The sequence below is a fragment of the Carcharodon carcharias genome, chromosome 25, assembly GCF_017639515.1.
Source record: "Carcharodon carcharias isolate sCarCar2 chromosome 25, sCarCar2.pri, whole genome shotgun sequence".
NCBI lineage: Eukaryota > Metazoa > Chordata > Chondrichthyes > Lamniformes > Lamnidae > Carcharodon > Carcharodon carcharias.
This window is the reverse complement of record NC_054491.1, coordinates 38,316,666-38,343,126: the sequence shown is the minus strand read 5'-3', so window position 1 is coordinate 38,343,126 and position 26,461 is coordinate 38,316,666. Positions and strand designations below refer to the sequence as shown.

General features: G+C 45.6%; 1 protein-coding gene across 4 annotated transcripts in view; it reads right to left on the bottom strand.

The window, feature by feature from the left end:
- Window positions 1-3,457: 3,457 nt before the first annotated feature.
- The window catches only part of LOC121269718 (CMP-N-acetylneuraminate-beta-galactosamide-alpha-2,3-sialyltransferase 4-like), a 162,911-nt gene continuing 139,907 nt past the window's right edge, over window positions 3,458-26,461 (bottom strand). For 3 of the 4 annotated variants that reach the window (XM_041174567.1, XM_041174565.1, XM_041174566.1), the window contains exons 11-12: window positions 16,794-16,943; window positions 3,458-4,277 (exon numbers count right to left, since the gene is read on the bottom strand). In XM_041174567.1, the coding sequence (XP_041030501.1) occupies window positions 4,197-4,277; window positions 16,794-16,943 (231 nt within the window). In that variant the 3' untranslated portion in view covers window positions 3,458-4,196. The remainder of the gene's footprint in view (window positions 4,278-16,793; window positions 16,944-26,461) is intronic. The other variant, XM_041174568.1, reaches the window with a different exon arrangement.

Sequence of the window (26,461 nt, the reverse complement as noted above, 5' to 3'; positions counted from 1 at the left end):
TTTTAGATATGGAGACCAAAACTCAACACGGTACTCCAAATGTGATCTCACCAAGGCTCTGTGCAGCTGCAGTAAAACTTCCTTATTTTTATATTTCATTCCTATTTCAATAAATGCCAATATGCCTTTCTAATCATTTGCTGTACCTGCATATTAACTTTTTTGTAATTAATATACCAGGACACCCAGATCCTCCTGTACCACCAAGCTCTGCAATCTCTCTCCATTTAAATAGTATCCTGCTTTTCTATTCTCCCTGGCGATGTGGACAAGTTCACATTTTCCTACGTTATATTCCATCTACCAAATTTTTTTGCACTCAGATAGCAGCAGAAAGAGCTCTGTCCAGGTAAAGTGCCTTGCCCTCTTCTACAATGTGAACTACTGGAACATGAGAACTCCTGTATCTGTGCCTGTAAGGCATATTCATCTCCCATCAGAGAAGTAATTGCTTCTGGGAAGACAGATCACCCCACAACAGTTTCAACTGCTAGCCTCTGAAGGAATACCCCGCTGGATTTTTGATTCTGGACTCATGTGAAACCATAGCTATTACTTTCATCTTGGCCTTGCCCTGTACCCATTTTTATTCCTCATCCCTCTTTTATTGTATGTGTGCAAAAAGGGGTGGATGATGCAAAACCCCTTCCCACATTGAGCATGTGTGTGTGTGTGTGTGTGTGTGTTAAAATAAACCAACCCTCTTATTTTACCTTATCTTGAGCTTGCTATGTGGTTATTAATAGAGGATTGGACCACTCCAAACTGAAGGGTTGGGGGAAACATACCACCATTTATAAAGGGGGAAATCAGAAAGCAAAAAAAACTTTCTGTTTACAGACGGAAGTAGTGAGAGAAAAAGTTGGGCTGTTCAAATTAATTCCCTTCCGGTCCATAACAAATTGCATTTAAAAAATAATTGCAAGCAGTTAGCACTCTCCAGGATTCTTTGGCTTTGTCTGCCAATTTCAAGTTTGCTCACATTAATGGCCCTGATTTCTACCCAAGCTGTTTCTTGGATGAAAGTGTTGAGATTGTAAGATCTGAACGATGTCAAGTGTAATTCACAGTGAACCAGGTCAAGCATTTTTTAATAGGTATTTTCAATAGCACATTCAGGCTGTATTACAGATTCCAGATTCAACCCATGCAGCAAGAATGTGCTGGTGCACAAAAAGAACACAAAAACAATAACTTGCATTCACATAGTGACTTTAACGTAATAAAACATTCCAAGGCACTTCCCAAAATTTGACACTAAGCAGTGACTGAAAAGTTGATCAAAGAAGTAAGTTTTAAGGAGGGTCTTAATGAAAGTGAGGGCAGTTTATTGAGGGGATTGTGGAGCTTAGGGCCGAGAAGGCTCAAAGCATGGTCACCAATAGTGGGGAGAAGGGAATGGGAGATGCACCAGTCCCAAAGTGGAGCGACACAGAGTTCTGTAAGGGTTCGACAAGGTTACAGAGAGTCCTTTCAATGCTTGCCCCAAGTATATTCCTCATCCAAAAGTCAGTAATGCACCATGTAACATTTGTAACATTTTCCCCACTTCCCACATCAGCCAGCCTCTGGTCTGCCTGAGTGAAATCACCAAGTAGTATTAAATACAGGACAGTTTTGTGCTGTTTTCACTATACTGGACGCTGGACAGCACTGGAGGAAGTAGGCTGAGACAGGCCAACTGCAATACGTACCATCCTCCAGTGCAGGGGTCCCATTGCTCTATCTGTCAAGACACCACCTTTAAAAAACACGTTAAATATCACAATATATTACATTTAATATTTACTTTTCTTAATCTCTGACTGACTACTTAAATTCAGAGAATTAGTGCTATTTGCTATATACATGTAATGCTATTGATGTGCTAATGCTCCCAACCACTGACCTCAATGCTTGGTTCTTCAAGATGTGCAAATTTGACTATACCTAAGTCCAACTGCCTTTCCTGTGCCCATTTCAAACAGAGATTCAGAGAAGAATGATCAACATCCACCAGCTTCATAATAACCTGGGCGGGGGCAGGTGGATGAAAACATGAAAAGCGACTAATGGAGGAGTAATCCTGGCAACAGAGCCATGTTGGAGAAACAATGAGTCCCAAAATGGATCTCTCCCTTTCTGCAATCCGCTTGGAGAACAATCTTCTGAATAGAAAAAGCTCACACTTTTACCACAAATGCCTTGACATAAGTTGGTTCAGGATCAAGAGGTAGAGCCTGCAGTTTCACACAGGGCTCAATTTTCAGTTCCAGCCGTCCCTTCATTTGTCAATCCATCAGCAACTGATTCTTCGGAGAAAAAAATTCCAAATGTACTGCACACAATCTCAAATCACCAAGATTTTAAATATGCTTTCACCTGAGATGGAGGCATTGCGTGAAACTTTTATCTACTGGAGTACATACTTGTTTGCCTATGAATTACAGATTGTTTCTAACATCAGCGCAGGCCATTTAGCCTGCTGCAGCTAAGAAACCTTCATTTAAAGGCACCTGTATGTAAATCAGTCATCTTCCCCCGGAGTAGGTGTCAATGGGCTAAGATCAGCTCATGTTCCACTAACTTCCTGGGAGACAGAATTGACAGCTTTTCTATTCATCAATCACTTGCACATCAAAGCACATTTTTTTTCTGGGAATTTTTCTGGACACTGCTGATCTTTTCCCAATGACACAATGTTCTCTGAATGAGCAATGCCATTGGTAAAACTGAACTGGAACATCAAAAAACAATCATAAGGCCAATTTCTGCAGCCACTCAGCCATTCCACGATCCTCTCGTAACTGGGCTATTCAGTGTCATTCTGTTTTCTTTTTATTCCAAATGCAAATCACTTCTTTTCCAATTTTAATGAGCACAGGTTTCTTTGGATGCCTGAGAGTCAGGAAATATTCCTTCATATTCCTTCCTTCTGAAGGTTAAAGAAACATTGGAGTTTCTAATAAGCAGAGGTCAATTGTTTAACTTACGGAGTCTTATTTTCCACCTTTTACTATGTGAAGTTATTGTTAACCTTCAGCAGTATGAGTACATTAAGGGCAGGATCTTTTGGTCGGCGAGCGGAGGTGGGGCCCGCTTGCTGACGCGTAAAATGACGCGGGATAACGTCGGGTGGAACTCCCGACATCGCCAGCGCCATTTCCATTTTCATTCTGGCGGGGGTGCAGCTGAGTCAGCTGTGCACCCACCGACCTGTCAATGGCCGATTGAAGCCATTGAAAAACTAATTAAGGTCATTAATGGACCTGCCCGTCCAAACTCTTAAGGTTGGCGGACAGGCCGGGAGCCCTGGCAGGCTTAAGAAAAAGCATCAAACCTCATCCACATGAGGTTTCATGAGGGTATTTAAATTTTTATCAAATCTTTCAATAAAAGTTATGGACATGTCCTAACTCATGCCCATGGCCGGGAACCTTTTTATCATTTTTATTAAAAATTTTAATTCCTAGCCAATCACCCTGAGGCAGCACTTAGCCTCAGGGAGATCAGTGCGCTCTTGCACTGATCTCCCTGAGATCACAAAAGAGCGCGCTCTGGGCTGAGAGAATCCCACCCCCCACCCCACCCGCACAGGGAACGCGCAGAGCTTCCTGGTGGATGTCACGTTGGGCGGGCCTTAACTGGCCCACCTGCATAAAATGGTGGCATGCCCCCAATCAGAGGCGCTGATCGGAAGTGCTCCCGCCTGCGCCCACTGCCGCACGTCCTCCCCCACACCCAAAGGGGGGAGAATTTTTCCCAACGTGTTGCTCCATGAATGTTCAGAATCGAATGTTCTGTCTCCTCTCCTTGAAAGGCAGTTCTTTCTTGCACACGTTTTGCTCTTGTGTGTTCATAGGGGAGATAGTAATGTGGTGATAATGACTGGTAATGTAGAGGTCCAGGCTAATACCCTGGGGACATGGGTTCAAATTCCTCCATGGCAGCTGGTGGAATTTAAATTAAATTAACAAAATATGGAATTCATCAAGTTTGTCTCAGTGATGTGACAGCTATCAGCAATTGTTGCTTAAAAATCAAGACAACCTCCACCAGACAAAGTTGGAAACAGGGCAGCAGGGTGGAAAGAGTGACATGCTGTGGTGGGATTCTGACAGTGCTGGAGGAGAGGGTATAGGTACAAGAAAAATCTAAATTCCCAGCAGATTTGTTAAAAGCCAGTCATCTCCAAAATGTAAATAGAATTACTGTGGTTAAGTGAGATATTTGATAACTCCAGCATTCTTTAGCTTCTTCAAAAACTGCTGTTCATGGTTGACATTGTGCACAGAATTCTGAAAAGCAAAAGGAATCAGAATGATTAAGTTGGCTATAACTTCAAAGTACAAGTGGTACAAAGACTGAAGAGTAACCAAGACAACCAGAGACCAGGGAATCAGAGGAATAAAAGCTCATGTTCCCGGCTGAGAAAATAAAGCAGCTATGAGAAACTAAAACTTTATAAATTACCGATTAGTCCCTGGCCAGAATATTGTGAGTAATTTTGGACAACATATTTTCAGAAGGATGGGAAGGCATTAAAGAGGTTGAAGAGGAGGTCTACCAGAACTACACCAGAGCAGGCTGTGTGCATAAAAAGATCCAAGGTACATTTTTAAACTGGCTTTAAAAGGTTGGCATGGAAAAAGTACATAAGACACAGGAGGTTAAAGTGAGTTAGGAATCACCATTTGCCTTTGAGATGATGACTGCCAAACTTTTGCAGATAAATAATTTACTTTTATTCCTGCAGAGGCTGTGAGCATCGCTGACTAGACCAGCATTTATTGCCCATCCCTAAGTGCCCTTAAGAAGGTGGTGGTGAGCCGCTTTCTTGAACTGCTGCAGTCCATGTGGTGTAGGTACACCCACGGTGCTGTTGGGAAGGTAGTTCCAGGATTTTGACCCAACGACAGTGAAAGAACAGCAATATTGTTCCAAATCAGGATGGTGTGTCGCTTTGAGGGGAAATTGCAGTGGTGATATTTCCATGCATCTGCTGCCCTTGTTCTTCCAGCTGGTTGAGTTTGGGAGATATTATCAAATGATCTTGGTGAGTTGTTGCAATGTGTTGTAAGGGTTTGTTCAGTGGTTGAACATTAAGTGTTTATTGGTAACACATAACTATGTACATCTCTAAGGGATAGCGCTGACTAGGTCCTATCTCCATACTGGCTTCTGCTAGACTATCTATATCATAACGTACTGTTTCCCCAGTCCCACATAAACCCTTGTTATGCCAAATGCCCTTATACTACACCTCCCCCAAAGTTTTTAACCAAACATATTTACAAAACAATCTTACCATGCTACTCCTTCACCCCCCCTCCCCCAAGGTCTCTGACTTTATAAAGTCAAATGGTCCGGAGACTTGACTACTCGTCCAGATCTTTTTTTGTCGTGTTTAGAGGAGTGGTAATCTCAGTTGCTTTGGGCAGATTGTGTTGGTTTGCAGTTGAAATTGTAGTATTCTGTTTTTCTGATACTTAGGTATCTCCATCTGATTCGCTTTTTATGCTCCTCAGAGTTGTGTTTCGCTTTATCGACAACCCATCTGCTTTGTTCGGATGCTATGAGTTTGTCCTATTCCTTCCAGAGGGAATGTTCGCTCCATTCATTTGTGGAGTGGACTTGGGTTTTCTTTTTCCATGGGGTCCACCATGTTCTTCCTGAAAGTTGACATTTCAAAAATGGAGCCTTCATTTCCACTTGTTTCAGAATTTCACCCAAATATTTATTCACTCTCTTATTTTCCAATTCTTTTTCAAGCTTATTAATCTTTTCATTTAGCTCAGCAATAATGCCGGTGAGTTCAGTTGTCTTTGCTTCAGTTATCTTTATGAATCCTTATACAACTTGAGTCTCCATTATCCGAAAATCTGAAAACCAAACACATCCAAAAACAACTCTTTTTTTGTACCTCAGCGACCTTTAGCGCAGGAAGTCCCTGACCGGAGCCAACACGACTCGAGCCAACACGAACATCACCCGATTTTTAGTGCCGAAAGTCTAGCTGTTTGCCTTATTTTGATAATAGCTACTGTGAGAGTCTTTGCTTCTGACCCAAACCCTGTCATGGCAACTAAGTTCAACCAAATAAATGCTGCCCCCGAGAATCAAATGGAATCAGCAAGTCTTTGGGAATACAGGTACGAAAGCCAACTCTGGTCTGCCTGAGGCTGCTTTCCTTTGCTTCATAAGCTGTTTGACATACCATTGAGGGACATAAAACCTTTCCTCCAACTCCTCAATATTAGCTATGAGTCCACATCGTCTTATCCATCTTAACTATATATCTGAAAACCAAAACTATCCAAATACCAAGAGGCAATCGGCCCCAGGGGTTTCAGATAAAGGATTCTCAACCTGTACAAACTTAACAACTTCGCCTGGGCATTCAGTTCCTTTCAGAACCTTTCTTCTATGGTCATTGACTGCTCCTTAGCCTCGTTCAATCTGTTCATTAGGTCCTCAGTCTGTACCCTAGAATTTTCTTTTCCTCCTTTTAAAATCTGGATTTGCTCTTCCATACTGCACATCTTATCTTTCACGGTCTTCAATTGGATCGAAGTTCAAGAATTTAATCATTTTTGGCTTTTACTTCTGCATTCAACCATCTTTTCTGATTCATCAGTAATTCCTTTTTCTGTTCCAGGCATTTTTCATGATACTTAATAGAGATTTCCGATAGTTGAATTTCATCAAGTTCCAGTTGAAGATTTACCTTTGTTGAGTTTATTCCACAAGGTTATCATTTAGGCATTTCAAGCACTCTTTTGAGTGTTCTACTTCCTGTGTTCTTGTCAGCTCTTGCTTTTCATCGGCAAACTCATCTTTCTTACATAAAAGTTGGTTCTCTACACTGAACAGTTTTTGCTCAGAAAGGCCTAATTCCTGTGTGCTGTCCTTCAAACTCACATCTGTACTTTTAATTCTCTTTTTCTCTGAGACTTTTCACACTCCTTTGTGAGAACTTCTACTTTCTCCTGCAACTGTTCAGCTTTCCCCTGACATTCTAGGTTCTTGATTTACATTTCAACCATGTCATTTTTCAACAACGCAAGGGTTCTCAGTAAGTTTGAGGCATCCAGTGCTTTTCCTTCTAGTTCCTGGACCTCCAGAGTCAGATTTACATTTCCTGACCTTATTTCTGTCTTTTCTTTCTCTGTCTGCAGCAGAGCTTTGTCTTTGTCCTTCATTTTAGTTTCACTGTTAGCCAGGTCTGTCTGCGGCAAAGGTTTACCTTGTTTCAGTTCTGTAATTGTGTGACTCAAGGCTTCAATATCAGCTTGCAGCTTGGAACTCTCTACCACTTTCTCTCCAATCAGAGCTAGCTGGCTCAGCACTGCCACCTGCTGGTGCAGTTTGGGTAATCTGTCGGCCATTTGAAAAAGATCTGTTTCTGAGATTTCCAGCTGATTCTCAGCCTCCTTTTTCCTCTGCTCTAAACTCTTTGGCTTGTTCACTTCATTGTACTGACATGGTTTTCCACCATCGTGTGGTTTGCTTGTTTATTGCCTTGAGCCCTTGTGCCACTTTATTTGGAGTATTCTATCCCTCTTTTTAAGTTCTGCATGCTCCACAACGTGAAGATGCAAATAGTTGCCAAATGCTTCTAATATTTCACTAAAGCCAGCTGAGGATTCATCAATGCCTTGCATTAGGATTATCTCATCAGCAGGTTCACCAAACAAGTATAAAAACACATTAACTTGGACTTACTCTGATTTCCTACTTAATCCTGATGTACTCCAGTAAGTTTAAGAATGTTCTTCTCCAAGATGCCCCAATTTTGCATCTGGTCTGGCCCTTACATTAGCTCAGGTTGACCTGGGAGAGTTGATTTATTATCCTTGGCTGTTTTATTTTCAGCACAGGGGAGTACAGCTTCAAACGCTGTTGTACTTTTAAAGATGGTGCTGCACTAACAGCTTTTTTCAATGTTTATTCCTGTGCTTGTCGGGTTTTGGTGGGCTCCAAACAGCAGCAATTCTTTAAGTCACAAGTTTAGACCCTTTAGAAAGTTTTTGGAGGTTTTTTTTTAAGGTGACTGAGATGATCCCCAGCTTTGGTTGAGGTTTCAAATGTTGTTTTTTTCTCATGGAGCTAGGCCGCCACATGGTATGACACCAACTCTGAATCCGGGCTGACAGTGGTGATTATCAAAACGGACTATTCTGGCTGATAAAGAGCCTGAAGACTTGTAAAGGTTAGTTCAACCTTAGGACTGAACTTTTGCTCACCTTTGCTTGGTCCTTTGACTCAGCAATCAGTGGGAACCCACAATGACTTGCTACATGTTCTGATGGAGTCCTTTAGATGCAGTGTGCATTTTAGTTCTGCCCTTCAGCCCCCATGTCTGCAATGGAGCTTCTTTTTAAAGCGATCACCAGCTGGGTCTTCAGTTCAAGTGCACTGCAGTCAGGTCAGGGTGCTGTTCCTTTAGTTTTTCAGATTCCGGGTCCTTTACCAGCTTCTTTGGGTTCTGGGCTTTTTCATTCGCTGCCACCATTTTGTAAGGGCTTGTTCAGTGTCTCACTAAGTGGCTCTGAGGCCTGCATGGTTGAACATTAAGTGTTCATCAGTAACATATAATTAAATATATCTCCAAGACATGGCCCTGACTGGTTACTATCACTATGCTGGCTTCTGCTAGACTCTCTCTACATCATAATGTGGGTGATACTGTTTCCCCAGTCCCACATTAACCCTTGCTACCGAACTATTCCAATCCCATTTTCCAGTACTAGGCCTTGTATGCCGTGGCATAGCAGGTGCACATCCAAATACTTCTTAAATGTTATGAGGGTTTCTGCCTCTACCACCCTTTCAGGCAGTGAGTTCCAGATTCCCAGCACTCTCTGGGTGAAAAAATTCTTTCTCACATCCCCTCTAAACCTCCTGCCCCTTACTTTAAATTCATGCCCCCCGGTTATTGATCCCTCCACCAAGGGGAAAAGTTCCTTCCTGTCTACCTTATCTATGCCCCCCATAATTTTAAACACCTCAATCATGTCCCCCCTCAATCTCCTCTGCTCCAGGGAAAATAACCCCAGTCTATCCAATCTCTCCTCATAACTAAAACTCTCCAGCTCATGCAACATCCTAGTGAATCTCCTCTGCACTCTCTCTAGTTCCATCACATTCTTCCTATAACGTGGATTCCAGAACTGCACGCAATCCTCTAGCTGCAGCCTAACCAGCGTTTTATACAGTTCCAGCATAACCTCCCTGCTCTTATAATCTATGCCTCGGCTAATAAAGGCAAGTATCTCATATGCCTTCTTAACTATCTTATCTACCTGTCCCACTACCTTAAGGGACCAGTGAACATGCACACCAAGGTCCCTCTGACCCTCGGTACTTCCCAGAGTCCTACCATTCATTATGTATTCCCGTGCCTTGTTTGTCCTGCCCAAGTGCATCACCTCACACTTATCTGGATTAAATTCCATTTGCCATTGATCAACCCACCTGACCAGCCCATCTATATCCTCCAGTCATCTAAGGCTATCCTCCTCACTATTTAACACCCCACCAATTTTTGTGTCATCTGCGAAATTACTGATCAACCCTCTTACATTCAAGTCTAAATCGTTTATATATACCACAAACAGCAAGGGGCCCAACACCAATCCCTGTGGAACCCCACTGGACACAGGCATTCAATCACAAAAACATCCCTCAACCATCACCCTCTGCTTCCTGCCACTCAGCCAATTCTGGATCCAATTTGCCAAATTACCTTGGATCCCACGGGCTCTTACCTTTGTTATCAGTCTCCCATGCGGGACCTTATCAAAAGCCTTGCTGAAGTCCAAGTAGACTACTTAAATGCATTGCCCTCATCTACACACCTGATCACCTCTTCGAAAAATTCAATCAAATTGGTCAGACATGAGCTCCCCTTAACAAAACCATGCTGATTGTCCTTGATTAATCCCTGCCTCTCCAAGTGTAGGTTAATTCTGTCCCTCAGAATTGCTTCCAATAGCTTCCCCACCACTGAGGTTAGACTGACTGGCCTGTAGTTCCCTGGTCTATCCCTTCCTCCCTTCTTGAATAACGGTACCACATTGGCTGTCCTCTGGCACCTCTCCTGTGGCGAGAGCTATTGAAAATTATTGCCAGCACCCCTGCTATATCCCTCCTTGCCTCACTCAACAGCCTGGGATATATTTCATCCAGGCCTGGAGATTTATCTACTTTTAAGCCTGCCAGACCTCCCTTTCTATGCTAATTTCTTCAATTATATCACAGTCCTTCTGCCTGATTTCCATACCCATGTCGTCCCTCTCAGTTGTGAACACAAGGTAATCATTTAGAATCCTACCTACGTCTTCCAGCTCCACACACAAATTACCACTATAGTCCTTAACGGGCCCTACTCTTTCCCTAGTTACCCTCTCACTCTTAACGTACTTATAAAATAAAATTGGATTTTCCTTTATTTTACCTGCTAATGTTTCTTCATGCCCCCTTTTTGCCCTCCTAATTTCATTTTTAAGGTCCCCCCTACACATTCTATACTCCTCTAGGGTTTTCACTGTTTTGAGCCCTCGGTATCTGCCATAAGCCTCCCTTTTCCTCTTTATCCAATCCTGTATATCCCTTGACATCCAGGGTTCCCTGGATTTGTTGGTCCCACCTTTTATCTTTGCTGGAATATGTTGGCCCTGTACTCTCCCTATTTCCTTCTTGAATGAGTCCCACTGATCTGACGCAGATTTATTTAAAAGTAGCTGCCCCCAGCCCACTCTGGCCAAATCATATCTGATCTTATTAAAATCGGCCTTCCCCCAGTTTAGAACTCTGACTTCTGGACCATCCTTGTCCTTTTCCATAACAACCTTGAATCTAACGGCATTATGATCACTATCTGCAAAATGTTCCCACACTGATACCTCTGCCACTTGCCCTGCTTCATTCCCTAAAATTAAGTCCAGGACCGCCCCCTCTCTTGTCAGACCTTCTACGTAATGGCTTATAAAGCTCTCCTGGATGCATTTTAAGAATTCCACTCCCTCTAAACCTATCACACTATGACTAACCCAGTTAACGTTGGGGAAGTTGAAATCCCCCACTATTACTACCCTATTATTTTTACACTTCTCTGAAATTTGCCTAAATATCTGCTCTTCTATTTCTCTCTGACTGTTTGGGGGCCTATAGTACACTCCAAGCAATGTGATTGCTCCTTTTTTGGTTTTAAGTTCTATCCATATGGCTTCATTTGAGGAACCTTCTAATATGTCATCCCTCCTTACTGCTGTAATTGATTCCTTGATCAATATTGCGATAGCCCCTCCTCTTTTACCTCCTTCCCTGTCTTACCTGAAGACCCTATATCCTGGAATACTGAGCTGCCAATCCTGCCCCTCTCTCAACCATGCCTCTGTGACAGCAATGATATCATACTTCCATGTGTTAATTTGTGCCCTCAACTCATCTGCCTTATTCGCCAGATTCCTTGCATTAAAATAAATACCATCTAACCTTGCCAAATTCCCTTGTGTTAACTGGCCTATAATTTCTATGCCTTCCAGACTCACTTGGTCTCTCTTCTAATTTTGGCTGTGCATCTCCCCCTGCTGAACACTCCTCTCAGGATCCCATCCCCCTGCCAAGTTAGTTTAAACCCTCCCCAACAGCACTAGCAAACCTCCCCAAAAGGATGTTGGTCCCTTTCCGGTTCAGGTGCAACCCGTCCACCTTGCACAGGTCCCACCGTCCCCAGAAATGGTCCCAATGTCCCAGAAATCTAAAGCCCTCCCTCCTGCACCATCTCCCCAGCCATGCATTCATCTGGACTAACCTCCTATTTCTATAATCATTGGATGGTTTTATCAAAGAGCTGACACAGGCACAATGGGCTGAATGGTTTCCTTTTGTTCTGTCTCATTCTGTGATGCTCTGTGATTCATTCACCCATCCTTCATGAATGTTGGTTCATCCAAAGCTCTGCTGCCCATATCCTATCCTACACCTACTGCCAGTCGCCATCAGTTCTGGGCTCCCTGACCTACTGACCTACTTTGGCTCCTGGTGCCCTAATGCCCCAGATTTAAAATTCACATCCTAATGTTTAAGTCCCTCCACGGGATTTCCCTTCCCTAATCTTATAACGTCCTCCAGCCGACAACCACCCCAGCCCAAAGACACTGTTCCATTTGTATAAACCAATTTTTAAATTCATTTATGAGATATGGGCATCGCCGGCTAGGCCAGTATTTATTGCCCACCCCTAATTGCCCTTGAGAAGGTGGTGGTGAGCTGCCTTTTCAAACCACTGCAGCCTGCGCGGTGTAGGCACACCCACAGTGCTGTTAGGGAGTGAGTTCCAGGATTTTGACCCAGTGACAGTGAAGGAACAGCAATATATTTCCAAGCCAGGATGTTGAGTGGATTGGAGGGGAAATTATTGTTGCCCTTGCCCTGCTAGATGGTAGCAGTTGTAGGTTTGGAAGATGCATCCTAAGGAGGCTTGGTGAGTTCCTGCAGTGATCTTGTAGATAGTACACATTGCTGCTACTGTGTGTCAGTGGTGGAGGGAGTGAATATTTGTGGGTGGGGTACCAATCATGGGGCTGCTTTGTCTTGGATGGCATCGAGCTTCTTGGAGCTGCAATCACCAAGCAAGTGGAGAGTATTCCACTCCTGACTTGTGCTTTGTAGATGGTGGACAGACTTTGGGAGTGGGGAGGTGAGCTACTCACACCTGGATTCTGAGTCTCTGATCTGCTCTTGTAGCCACAGTATTTAGATGGTTCGTCCAATTGAGTTTCTGGTCATTGGTAACCCCCAAGATGTTGATAGTAGGGAATTCAGTGATGGTAACACCATTGAACATCAAGGGGCGATAGTTGAATTCTGCTTGTTGGAGATGGTCATTGCTTGGCACTTGTGTGGCACAAATGTTGCTTGCCACTTGTCAGCCTAAGCCTGGATATTGTCCAGGTCTTGCTGCATTTGAACATGGACTGCTTCAGTACCTGAGGAGTTGCAAATGGTGCTGAACATTGTGCAATCGTCAGCGATCATCCCCACTTCTGACCTTATAATGGAAGGAAGTTCATTGATGACGCAGCTGAAGATGGTTGGGCCGAGGACACTACCCTGAGGAACTCCTGCAGTGATATCCTGGAGCTGAGATGACTGACCTCCAAAACCACAACTATTATCCTTTATGCTAGGTCTGATTCCAGCAGAGAGTTTTACTCCTGATTCCCATTGACTCCAGTTCTGCTAGGGCTCCTTGATGCCACACCTGGTCAAATGAGACCTTAATGCCAAGGGTAGTCACTCTCACCTCAGGAGTTCAGCTCTTTTGTCCATGTTTGAACCAAGGCTCATGAGCTGAGTGGCTCTGGTGGAACCCAAACTGGGCATCAGTGAGCAGGTTATTGCTAAGCAAGTGCCGCTTGATAGCACTATTGATGACCCCTTTCATTACTTTACTGATGACCGAGAGCAAACTGATGGGGTGGTAATTGGCCAGGATGGATTTGTCCTGCTTTTTTTTTGTACAGGACATAACTGGGCAATTTTGCACATAGCCGGGTAAATGCCAATATTGTAGCTGTACTGGAACAGCTTGACTAGGAGTGCAACAAGTTCGGGAGCACAAGTCTTCAGTACTATTGCCGGAATATTGTCAGGGCCCATAGCCTTCGCAGTATTCAGTGCCTTCAGCCATTTCTTGATATCACATGGAGTGAACCAAATTGGCTGAAGACTGGTATCTATGATGATGGGGGCCTCCTGAGGAGGCCAAGATGGATCATCCACTTGGCACTTCTGGCTGAAGATTGTTTTGAATGCTTCAGCCTTATCTTTACGCTGATGCTCTATGCTCCTCCATCATTGAGGATGGGGATATTTGTGGAGCCTCCTCCTCCTCCAGTGAGTTGTTTAATTGTTCACCACCATTCACAACTGATGTGGCAGGACTGCAGAGCTTAGATCTGACCTATTGGTTGTGGGATCACTTAGCTCTGACTATCACTTGCTGCTTATACTGTTTGGCACATAAGTAGTCCTGTGTTGTAGCTTCACCAGGTTGGCAGCTCATTTTTAGGTATGCCTGGTGCTGCTCCTGGCATGCCCTCCTGCACTCTTCATTGAACCAGGGTTGATCCCCTGGCTTAATGGTAATGGTAGATTGGGGGATATGCCGGGCCATGAGGTTACAGATTGTGTTCAAGTACAATTCTGCTGCTGCTGATGGCCCACAGTTCCTCATGGATGCCTAGTCTTGAGTTGCTAGATCTGTTCAAAATCAATCCCATTTAGCACAGTGGTAATGCCACCCAGCATAATGGATGGTATTCTCAATGTGCAGGCGGGACTTCATCTCATAACGCCTGTGCGGTGATCACTCCTATCAATACTGTCATGGACAGATGAATGTGCAACAGGCAGGTTGGTGAGGATGAGATCAAGTATGTTTTCTCCTCTTGCTGACTCCCTCACCACCTGCTGCAGGCCCAGTCTAGCGGCTATGTCATTTAGGACTCAGCCAGCTTGGTCAGTAGTGGTGCATGCAGCTGTCACAGAGATGAGCATCCATGGGATTCACCTGAACCAAGACCTGAAAGAACCTGCCCACTTCAGCTCTATCACCAATGCCTACCTCCATCCCAAAGGCAATCTCAAACACCAAGGAAGTTCTCTGTTGGATGGATTCACCTCTTTTGCTCCAGTAATTGATCAAGCAAAATGGTTGACATTAATCCTGAAGTAATTGTTAGAAAGATGAAGGCAAAGTAAATTAACAAACTGGGATATAGTTACACTTACATTCTACACTATGATGAATATTATTACTGCCAAACAAATAATATGTGAGCAACAAAGCAAATTATTAGTTTGCAGGGGGCACGACCCCATCTCTGGTCTATGAAGATCTGTTTTGTTGTGTATCCTCTTACTTGAGTTGAAGAAAAGAAATGGACTTGCATTTGTGCAGCACCTTTCATGTTTCATGGTCTCAGAACAACCCAAAGTGCTTTACAGGCAAATCCTTTGGAAGTGTAATCACTGCTGTAATGTAGAAGACACATAACTTGATACACAGCAAGCTCCACAAACAACAATGTGATAATGCCCAGATCGTCTGATTTTTCAGTTATGTTACTTCAGGGATAATTATCAGCCAGGGTACTGGAGAGATCTTCCCTTCTCTTCTTCAAAATAAGGCCATGGGAGTTTTTAACATCAACCTGAGAGGGCAGACCAGACTTTGGTTGAATGTCTCATTCAAAAGATGGCATCTCCAACAGTGCAGCACTCCTTCAGTACTCTATTGGCTGAATTATGTGCTCAAGTCTCTGAAATGGGGCTCAAGTCTCTGAAGTCGGACTCAAACCCTTAACTTTCTGACTCAGGGGTGAAGAGCTACCCATTGCAGCTAGGCCTAGATAAACATCCAATTAAGCAAGGCTGGTAAATCTAAAAGCAACACTGGGCACTGAGTTACTGTTCACTGGAGGCTGGATTGATACTGGCATTATTGAAGATGCTCTTCAGTAGCGGCTTTGTGTTCCAAACCCATTCAACTGACAGAAAGAGCATTTTAAAAACATATGTTTAGCTGAGTCCAGTTTAGAAAAAAATATTTGGACAAAAGAAGTATCCACATTCTTGAATTTCTTTGACCAACTTGCACAGAAATTTGTTGGGTTTTTAAAGGCAGTGGGGTAGGATTGTTGCAGAAATTCCTCAATCTCCCAGCTGAACCTGAGCAGAAGATTGACAGTATTCCCAGAGAAATGCTGTAAATGTTTGCTTATGCTGTTTCTCCAGGGCGTCTGTCAGTCAATTGTTAAAGTGCTGGTGAGGTGGCTGCCAAGGTTTTGACAAGGAGATCAGATCAGCTGCAGCAGCTCTGCCTTCTACAAACTATTGAAGTGAGTGCAGCAGATGCTTGGGAACGCCACCACCTTCAAGTTCCCCTCCAAGCCACACACCATCCTGACGCGGAACTGTACCTCTGTTCCTCCACTGTTGCTGGGTCAAAATCATGCAAATCCCTTCTAGCAGCAACACATGGACTGCAGCAGTCCGAGAAGGCAGCTCACCACCACCTTCTCAAGGACAGTTAGGGATGGGAAATAAATGCTTGTCCAGCCAGAGGCAATGGTAGAAGGAATACCTTAGAAGAAACAAGAGCGAAGATTGAAGTGGATGGCGTCACACTTTAAGAAGTAGACAAATCTATTTAGGACAAACAATAACTGAAGATGGTAGATGCATGGTTGAAGTGAGAAGAAGGATAGAGGTAGCTAGAAGTAATTTCATGAAGGTGAAGGATGTGTTAACACCAAGAAATCTCAAGCTTGTAACAAGGAACAAAATCATAACGTGCTCCATTCTTCCTGCTTTCTTGTACACTGGACAACAAGAAATGAAAGATCTCTGGAAGTCAATACAGGCCTCTGAAAAGTGAATGCTAAGACAGATGCTTAAAATTCCATATACGGACTATGAGACGAAATGAAGAGGTGCCTGAAATTGCAAAACCAAAAAGAACTCCAAAAAGTGACACGGAGCAAAGAAACTGTCAGTATTTCAGCCATTTGATCAGAGCTGAGAAGCTACAAAGATCCCTTCCAGAGGGCAATGTGGAGGGCAGCAGGAAGAGGGGTCGGCCTAGGTATATTTGGATGATGGATTTCACAATTATAGTGGATGCAAGACAGATAAGTGTGACATACCATGGCAGCAGATATCCTGGTAGGAGTAGCTACAAGCAGCAGCAGTAAGGTAGAACATGAAACCATCCACAGGGATCGTTTCCATCTGATACTTACAGACATCTGTCTCATTTTCAGCTGATCAAAATAATGAATCAGTCCGTCTTTTTGATTCAGTGGATAACCAAATCCAGCCACGTGGACTTCACCGCAATAGTTCAGGCCCAGTGTGACAGCTAAAAACCCAGTGGTTGGATGAGTTCTTCTCTGTGGGTGTAGAAAAAAAATTACATTGAAATATGTAACAAGGCTAAAGGCATTTGCAGAGTAAGAATATGACAGAGGAAAGAGTGTATGAGGGAGAGGGAGGGAACAGAGAAGGCTAAAAGGGAATGAGGGAAATTTCAAATGATAAAATGAGCAAGAGAGACATAGAATGAAGAGTGTGGAGGCATCAGTGTGGGGGGCATCAAGAAATGAAAAGTGGGACAGTTGAAATGAAGAAACTCCAATATAGAACAAAGACCCAAAAGACAGAACAGTTGGGAAGGAATAAGGTTCAAAAAAAATCAAGAATTAAGCCATGAATAGGTGACCTAGGTTGCAAGTTTCTGGACTGAATGAAGACAAAGGGTTTGAGCATGTAAAGAGGTCCACAATTTCGAGGCTTAGAGGAAGAAGAAGCAAGATATAATGGACCGAATCTTCTGAAGAGTGGCAATCGGCGTTGGATTGCCACCCTGCTCCTATTGCCTTACCTTGCACTGGAGCTCCACATTTCTCAGCTGAACTTCTGAACTGGGCCTTCTGAGAAATGTGGAATGTACCTGCTCCTGGAGCCCTTCCTTCGTTGTGTAGGAGCGTTGCAGGGAGCCAATCCACATACCCTTTTTGTGACACTAGGTGCCGCGTTCTAGTAAGTTTAAATTTCCCAAAGGCACTTTGAGAAGCTACTGAGAGAAGGTAAGGGTTTAAGGTAAGTGGGTGAAGGGTGTAAGGTGGCAAGTGAGTGGGTGAATGGGTAGGGGTGGCAGGTAAATGGGTGAGGGGTGTAAGGTTGCAGGTAAGTGGGTGAGAAGGTTGAGAGGATCAGGAGGGTGGGGGGGGGCGTCAGGGGTAGTCAGGGGTTGCAGGGGTAGTTGGGTGGTCGGGGAGGTAGTCTGGTGGTTAGGAGTCTATGGGGGAGGTTGGTGGTTCGGGTATAGTCAGGCATGGGGGGGGGTAGTCAGGATGGGATGTTGTGGGGTAGGTAGAGGTGGGGGAGGGGGTAGTCCGGTGGGGTACTCAAAGGGTCCAGTGGGAATTCAGGGGGCCAGTAGTATAGTAACCAATGAGTTACAACTGATTTTAATCCTTCTAACTTTTCCTGGGTAACTATTCTGCTACGTGAGTCAGAACCATGCGAAGTCTCCAATGTCAACACAGGGTTTGGAGAGCTCCAGACACACGGGTATTGCCCATCAGGAGTTGAAACTTCCCAGGCAATTCCCTTGCTTTGGGACTTCCGAAGGGTCCCTGAAGTACCTCTGGAGCATGACCATTTGGGGAAAGGAAGATCTAGACCAATTTGACTTGAAGACAATATGGATATCAGGAAGAAGGAGGTATGGCCAAGGTCTTATAGTCTCTCATGGTTGGAGGATGCGTTGCAAGACCCATCAGAAGTTGCCACCCTACCCACTATGATACCCTGCCCAGCTGGTACCGTACCCATTTACCCACTTACCTCAATGTTACCATTTTCTCACTCACATTCATTCACTAACACATTGAAAAGCTATTTAAATGTCCCAGAGTTTTTCACTGCGTTAGTGAATGAAGACTTAACTAAATACAACAGCTCATGCTGCAAAAAGGGGGCATGTCTTGGCTTCTCCCAACCATCTTGCCTGAGAAAGGACTCCAAGGACAGACAAGCTCTACGTTTCTGAACAGGCCCAGTTCAGACGTCTGGGCCAGAAATGTGGAACTCCAACTTGGTGTAAAAAAATAGGAGCAGAGTGGCAATCCGACAGTGAATCTCACTCACTGGAAGATTCGGACGAGATAAGAGGGCAAATTTCAGGCTTCAGAGGAAAGTTCAAATGACCAATTCCCATAATAAAGAGAGATAAGAATCATGGCAATGGAGATGAGTTGTGTACCACATACAAGACTAGCACTGCAGTCTTGGACACATTTCTGTTTCATTATTATTTGTCCTGGGTTGTAGACAAGGCAAGGAAACATTAATCATCCAACCTTAGTTGCTCTGAGGGGATTAAGGACAGAATTTTCTGCTTGAGGTGCAGGGGCCCCACACGTCAGAGTGTAAAATGACATGTGGTGACGTTGGGCGAGCATCCTGACATCACTGCGCCATTGCGATATTTCACTGGGCAGGTGCGCGATGAAGTGCGATGTGCACCCGCAATTAATTAACGGGCTTGTTAAGGCCCTTAACTCGGCAATCAACGCCAACTTTCAGGCGCCCGTGCAACGGGCAGGAGGGTGAGACTTTTTTTTTTAAATCATTCACGGCGGGATAAAAGGGCTCAGTGGGGTTGTCAATCTGGTCTGTGAGTATTTGTTGCAGGAAGTTTTTAAACTTGCCTGTGTGATCTGTAGCAGTTCAGAACGAATTCCAGCAGCTTTCTCTGTACCTTTAACCTTCAGCTCACCACTCTGCAGTCAGGAATCTTTATCAGGCCTGCAGCCTTCCGGAGGCCTCTCTTTAGCCTTGGGGTATGGGTTCTGACATCTCCACTGGAGGCAGCTCCTCTGAGGAGGAAGGGGGGAATAGAATAAGGAGGAAGCCAGGAGTGGACAATCAGCCTCCAGGGGAGCCACCTTTGGGAGGACAGGCGCAGGCACAAGGGGCGCAGGGCCAAAAGGTTGTCCAAGGTGGAAGGGGCCGCAGAAGACACCATTATCCTGCTGTCAAGGTATACAGGCAGTGAAGCAGCTACCTCAGTATGACTGAGGTGCAGTGCCGAAGGAGGCTCCGACTCTCAAGGGAGACAGTCAACTACATCTGGCAGGTGATTGGCCCTGAGATCTCTCCTAATTGTGTGGGTGGACACCCCATGCCGGTGGCTCTGAAGGTCACAGTTGCCCTCAGCTTCAATGCCACTGGCATTTCCAGGGCTCGGTGGGTGATGTTTGCGGTGTCTCCCAATCAGCTGTCCACACTTGTGTCAAGCAGGTGACAGACGCTCTGTTCAGGCGTGCATTGACCTTCATCCACTTTCGTTGGGACCAGGCAAGTCAGACGCAGCGAGCCAGAGGCTTCGTGGCCATTGCTGGCTTCCCCCGTGTCCAGGGTGCTATAGACTGTACACATGTGGCCATCAAGGCGCCAGCAGGTGAGCCCGGTGCCTTCATCAACAGGAAGGGCTTCCACTCCATGAACGTGCAGATAGTGTGTGATCACAGGATCCTGATTCTACAAGTCTGTGTAAGGTACCCAGGCAGCTCCCACGACGCCTACATCCTCAGACACTCCCAGGTGCCGGAGCTCTTCAGTGCTCTGGCCCAGCTGGATGGATGGCTGCTGGGTGACAAGGGCTATCCCCTCAGAAGGTGGCTCATGACCCCTCTCCACCATCCAAGAACAGAAGCTGAGCAGCACTACAATAGGAGCCACATCTCCACAAGGGCTGTGGTGGAGAGAGCCATCGGTCTTCTCAAGAAGCACTTCCGATGCCTGGAGCGCTCAGGGGGCGCACTCCAGTACCCCCCAGACTGTGTCTCTGTGATAGTGGTAGCATGCTGCACTCTGCACAATCTTGCACTGGAAAGGGGGGATGCAGTGGACGATGAAGAAGTTGACGCAGTGCTTGCGGCTGCACACGATGAGTCCAGCAGTGAGTCTGAGGATGAGGAAGCACAGGGCAATGATGAGGGGCTGAACGCTGACCTGGGACTACACCAAGGTGGCAGGGACAACTGGGAGACTTTAATCCAACAAACCTTCAGCTAGAGCCACACAAATGGATCAGGAGGACCGGCCTTGCCTGGCGCTTCCATACTCAGCACCTAAGTGCTAAATCTGCCACTTCATCAGCTGCAACTAAGGGCTTTGGACATAAACCTCAATGTCCACTCAAACACTCATGATGTGTCTGTAAAACATACAAATGCAGCACAAGGGAGCCACCCTCAGCCATGGTGACACATCTGGTTTTAATTTTCTCCATCATATGGTCCAACAAAATGAAAGCAAAACGTTTTTCAACCAAAGACAAATAATAATTCCCTAATCTCAGGCCAACACAAAAGCACCAGTGAGAAACCCGTGGAGTGCCTAAGGTGCCTTATGCTTACGTTTGCGGGTGCTACGTCTTGGTGCTGCCCCATTGCTCGGAGTGGCGTGTGAGACAGCCTGCTGACTCTGCTGTCCTGTTGGCCCTGATGACCTTGGCGGCCGTCCTCTGGCCCGTGGAGCCTGTGCTGGCCCCGCCTGGGAGGGAGCTGCCAGGTCCATGGCTGGCACCTCCCCAGTTGTCACAGCCTCACCCGATGAAGTGGTCACTGGGAGAGGGGCGGAGCAGCTGGTGCCCTCATCCGGAGCGCCCTGAGAGGAGCCTGCAGATATGACAGGCAGCTGCTCCACAGATGTGAGGTCGGCCCAGACCTCCCTGCTCACCGTCGATGGTTGGGTAATGAGTTGGGAAGCTTGAAGCCAACACCATCTCCCACATTGGCAATGACCAGCTGTGGCCACTGGCGCTGTGAGGGTTTGCAGGTCCGAGCGTAACCCCAGGAGAAGCTGCTTGTTCTCCTGGAAAGCCCCGCTCCACGAGAGTCGCCACTCTCTCCATGGAGGAAGCATGACGCTCTGCCATGAGGCTCATTGCATCACTGATGCTCTGGGTGATTCCTCCACAAGCGCAGCATCCTCTCATGCAACACTTCCAGATGCTCCTGCACACTCAGTCGCGTTTCCTGCAGCTGCTGCATTGCAGACGACTCCAGAGGCCCATCATCATGCACCGTCTGAGCATGTTCCTGGTCCCCTGCAGTCCTCCGACTGCTGGCACCATCGGCACTCTCTGTCTCTGCCAGCTCCTCCAGCGATTGTGAAGTGCCCTCAGGGCTGTGCCCCAGGATACTATGTTGCAATTTATGTTGCAATATTATGTTGCAATTCCCATCGATGTGCCAGTATCTGCGCTGGTTCCTGCCTCGCAGAAATGGTGTGATGCAAGTGAGGGCCCTCAGGTGTGAGAGGGGTCTAGTGCAATAGGGCCTGGTCACCAGTCTCTGATGATGCAGAAACGAACAAGGACAATGGATCAGTTAGCGTGCACACAGTGACACACTTCATCCCTTTCCCTCAGGCTCATTATGCGCCCAACCTTCCAGAACCTAAGGAGACGAATATTGGTGGGGTGGCAAATAGTCAGGAGGAGACCCAAACATTACAGGCGGATACTGACGGGCTGGTCAGATGGCCTAAGGAATGCCAAATGGAATGTTATGTGGATAAGTGTGAGGTGATGCACTTGGGCAGGACAAACAAGGTACGGGAATACACGAGGAATGGTAGGACCGGGGAAAGGAAGGAGGATCAGAGGGACCTTGCTGGGCATGTCAACAGGCCCGTTAAGGTAGCGGGACAGGTACATAAGCTTTTAAGGAGGTAAATGCCATACTTGCCTTTATTAGCCGGTGAATAGAATATAGGAACAGGGTAGTCATGTTGCAAGTGCAGAAAACGCTGCCTAGGCCACAGCCATAGTTCTGCATGCAGTTGTGATATGAACTTCACGGGAGGGATGTGATTGGAGTGGAGAGAGTGCAGAGGTCGCTGACCAGGATGCTGGCTGGGCTGGAGAGTTGAAGTTATGAGGAGACACAGCATAGACTGGGGTTATGTTCCCTGGAGCAGAGGAGATTGAGGGGTGACATTATTGAGCTTTATAACATTATGGGGGGCTTAGATAAGGTCGACAGAAAGGAACTTTTCCCCTTGGTGGAGGAATCAGTAACCTGTTGGCATTGATTTAAGGTAAGGGGCATGAGGTTTACAGGTGAGGTAATGAGCAACTTCTGCACACAGTAATGTGGGACACACTGGCTGTAAGGGTGGTGGACGCAGAAACCCCCCTAACATGTAATAAGCATTTGGATGTGTAGTTGCGATGCCATGGCAGACAAGGCCATGGGGATAGTGGTCAGAAATGGGATAAGGCGACTTTGGAAGGTGGTTGACATGCGCATCTTCGAAGGGCCAAGGGACCTTTGTCTATGACTCACACATCTGACTCAATCAGTCTGTGAATGAGCAATGTTGCTATAACAATTCAACAATCATCAGTGCTATGGATGGTGGAAAGGCAGAGCGGATGTTACTGTTGACCTCAAACACCTGGCCATTCCACACCAGCCTCACCGACACCTGTAGACCTGGGCACATGGCGCCTCTCAAGCTCCAGGGCCTCCTGCTCAAATCGGCTCAAAATCATGAGCTGGGCCTGGCCGCCTCCAGTCCACAAACACTCACAGGCATTGTGAGCATTCTTCTCCTGAAAAACAGAGAAGTCCATTCATTGTGGCTAATCACACATGGACTCTGCATGCGCACGCCACACCCCATCCACAGTGACCTATACCAGGCCTCCAATGCCTCCTCTCCACACTACTGCTGATCAGTCACAAAAAGATAGTACGACTGCTCCCAAACCCCCCCCAACGGCCACGTTGGACACATTCTGCATACATCACTTTAGGAAACACATGGTCTTAGCACCCATGGGAAGGAGGCACAACTAGGTGCGGCGCTGAGGGCAGCAGACGGCTCTTGGCCACGAGAACTTGAGGCTCCCCTTCCACAATCTCATCACCATGAATAGGACACGTGTTGGAGTTCTGAGTATGTGCTGAGCTACCTCTCCTGCAGGATGTCCCAAGACTAGTCATGTGCGACTAAGAGCAACACATGGTGCAGGGGAGAACCCATCTCCTCAAGAACCACTGAGGCTGATGTAAGTATGGGCACAAATGCCCAACATGAATCAGTGCATTCATGACAGTAAGACTTGAGGGGGGGCCTCAAAGGCTAAGGTTACCTGCTGGGTTAAATGCCCAATGCCAACATGGTCCTCACCCTTCCAGAGCACAACAAATCATTGAAGCGCTTCCATCACTGGATCCAGGTGCTCCGCACCACATCGCAGGAGCTCACCACCTCCTCCACCTCCTCCCAGGCACATTTTGTCATGTGGGAGAGGGCCTCTTCCTCCTGTCCTGGGGAACCAGCACCTCCCGCTGTGCTGCCACCTCCTCGAGGAGGGCAGCAAGGCAATCATCAGAAAAGCGAGGGGCAAATTGGCCGCCCTCTGGCTTAAACTGCAGCCTGGCCTGCTCCTGGGGCAGACCCTGCAGCCTGGCCTGCTCCTGGGGCAGACCCTGCAGCCTGGCCTGCTCCTGGGGCAGACCCTGCAGCCTGGCCTGCTCCTGGGGCAGACCCTGCAGCCTGGCCTGCTCCTGGGGCAGACCCTCCAGCCTGGCCTGCTCCTGGGGTGGATCCTCAAATCCAAATGCCCACCAATGATTTGCAGCACAGACATGATGGGCCTAATGGCCTCCTTCTATGCCATAAATATTATATTTCTATGTTTCAACAGAAACTTAATCCAGTGTCAAACTTCTCAGCCACCACAACCTGTCTGTCGCAAGTAAATAGTCATTAATAGACAACGAATATTTGATATAAAAGAGGAATTCAGTCTTTCTGAGGGCAACTTTTGTAATGGAGGAGATAATGGGAGCTTCTTTGAGATGAGGTGAAATTTAACTTGGACAAGTGTAAAGTAATACACATAGGAAGGAGAAATGGGAAACACACGAACTCCATGAATGGGGGTGAATGGTCAAGGTGAAGGTTAAAGAAACCCAGGTACCTTAGTCGACTGGAAGTTCAGCCCAACCAGTGCCAGAACAACAATCAATAAAGCCAAGAGAATGAATCCTGATGGGTCCAGTTCTGGACATTGAGACATGTGGAAGACATTGAGGCATCAAGTGCACTGCTGAAAAGAGGTTTGTGTAGAAGTCCGAATTTAAGCAGAGAACAAAGAAAATTGATCTCTTTTTGTCCATTAAATGAAGCATCTCAGAGGTGATTTTCTATAGATTTGTAAGATTGTAATCAATCTGGAAAAGGTAATGCTAGAAAGTAACTTTGCATGAAATTCTGAATGTAATTTAAGGGATCAGAGGTTCAAAACAGTAAAAAGACGAAATTAGCTTGTTATCAGTAAGTTGTTCATTCTAAAGAGGGATCAAAACAAAACATCATAGAACAGGGCAAAAAACCTGGGATCTTTTAACAACCAATTGGAGTCTTTAGGCACATTCTGGATGGATGTACTTAAAGTTCAGTTATAGGAACTTCCTTGTGATCCAAAGAGATAATAGTGATATTGCTAAAGATTAGTTGCACACTGTTATTGTGGTTAGGTCTCGGGATTTGTTGGCTTCTTACTCCAGAAAAGATCTAGCTGAAGGCAATGGTCTTTGCACAAAAAATATTATCTATATCCTAACTATTCACAAAGGTTAATTAAGATCAAGGCATAACTAGAACTGGTCACTGAGATGCTCTTCCCTCATCTTCTCTCAGTGAGTGACATAGCCTTTTTGCACATGCTATCATTAGGGTTAACCCTTTATTCTACTCACACATATCTGAACAGTCACATTCTCCATTAGGGTTAACCCTTTACTCACACATACCTGAACCCTGTCACATCATCCATGCTCTTTGTAAATCCTCTCTTGCACTCTTTGACCCTCTCATAAAGTTTTGTGTAACTGTCCTCTCTTCAACCCATCACTCTGAGCAGTTGCCATGACCTTTCTCCTGTTATTCCCTACATAACTTTTCCCCTTCTACTTAGTTCTTGACCTTTAAAAATATTCTCAAAACTCATTTTTGACCAATCTTTGGGTCACCTCTCCAAACTCTCACTCCATCGCTCAGAAGGGCAACATCACCTCCAAATTTCCCTCCTGACTTGGACAAATATCAGCCATTCCTTCACCATCATTGGGTAAAAATGTTGAAACTCTCTCCCTAATTACAGAGTGGGAGCAACTGCAACACATGGGCTGCAGTCAAGAAAAAGGCCCACAGCAACCTGTCAGGGCAACCAGGAAAAGTCCATAAAACTTGACTTGAAGCAATGCCGACATCCCAAGCGTGAATATAAAGAAAAAAAACTGTTACTTTATTTCTCTTTGGTTTTTTTTCTCTTGTTCTTAACCCCCGGAAAATGACTTAACATATTCTCGATGTCAAACTGGGTCAACAAGCTACTGTCACTGATTGTTATGGTAATGGTTTTAATGACTACTTATTATCAATTAGGTGAGCTTGATAACATTGCAGTCCTTCTTTCTCCCAGCCTGTAACTGCAAAGGGGATGCTAAGCTTTTCCAAACTTAATTTAACTTAAAGCAAATCCTTAAAATGCCTTATTTCTTACATCACCAGTGACTATACTTAAAGAATACTTTTTTTAAATTCTTCATTCATGGGATGTGGGTATCACCTGCTTGTCCAGCATTTATTGCCCATCCCTAATTGCCCTTGAGAAGGTGGTGGTGGTGAGCTGCCTTCTTGAACCGCTGCAGTTCATGTGGTGTAGGTACACCCACAGTGCTGTTAGGGAGGGAGTTCCAGGGTTTTGGCCCAGCGACAGTGAAGGAACGGTGATATATTTCCAAGTAAGGATGATGAGTGGCTTGGACGGGAACTTCCAGGTAGTGGTGTTCCCATGAGTCAGCTGCCCTTGTCT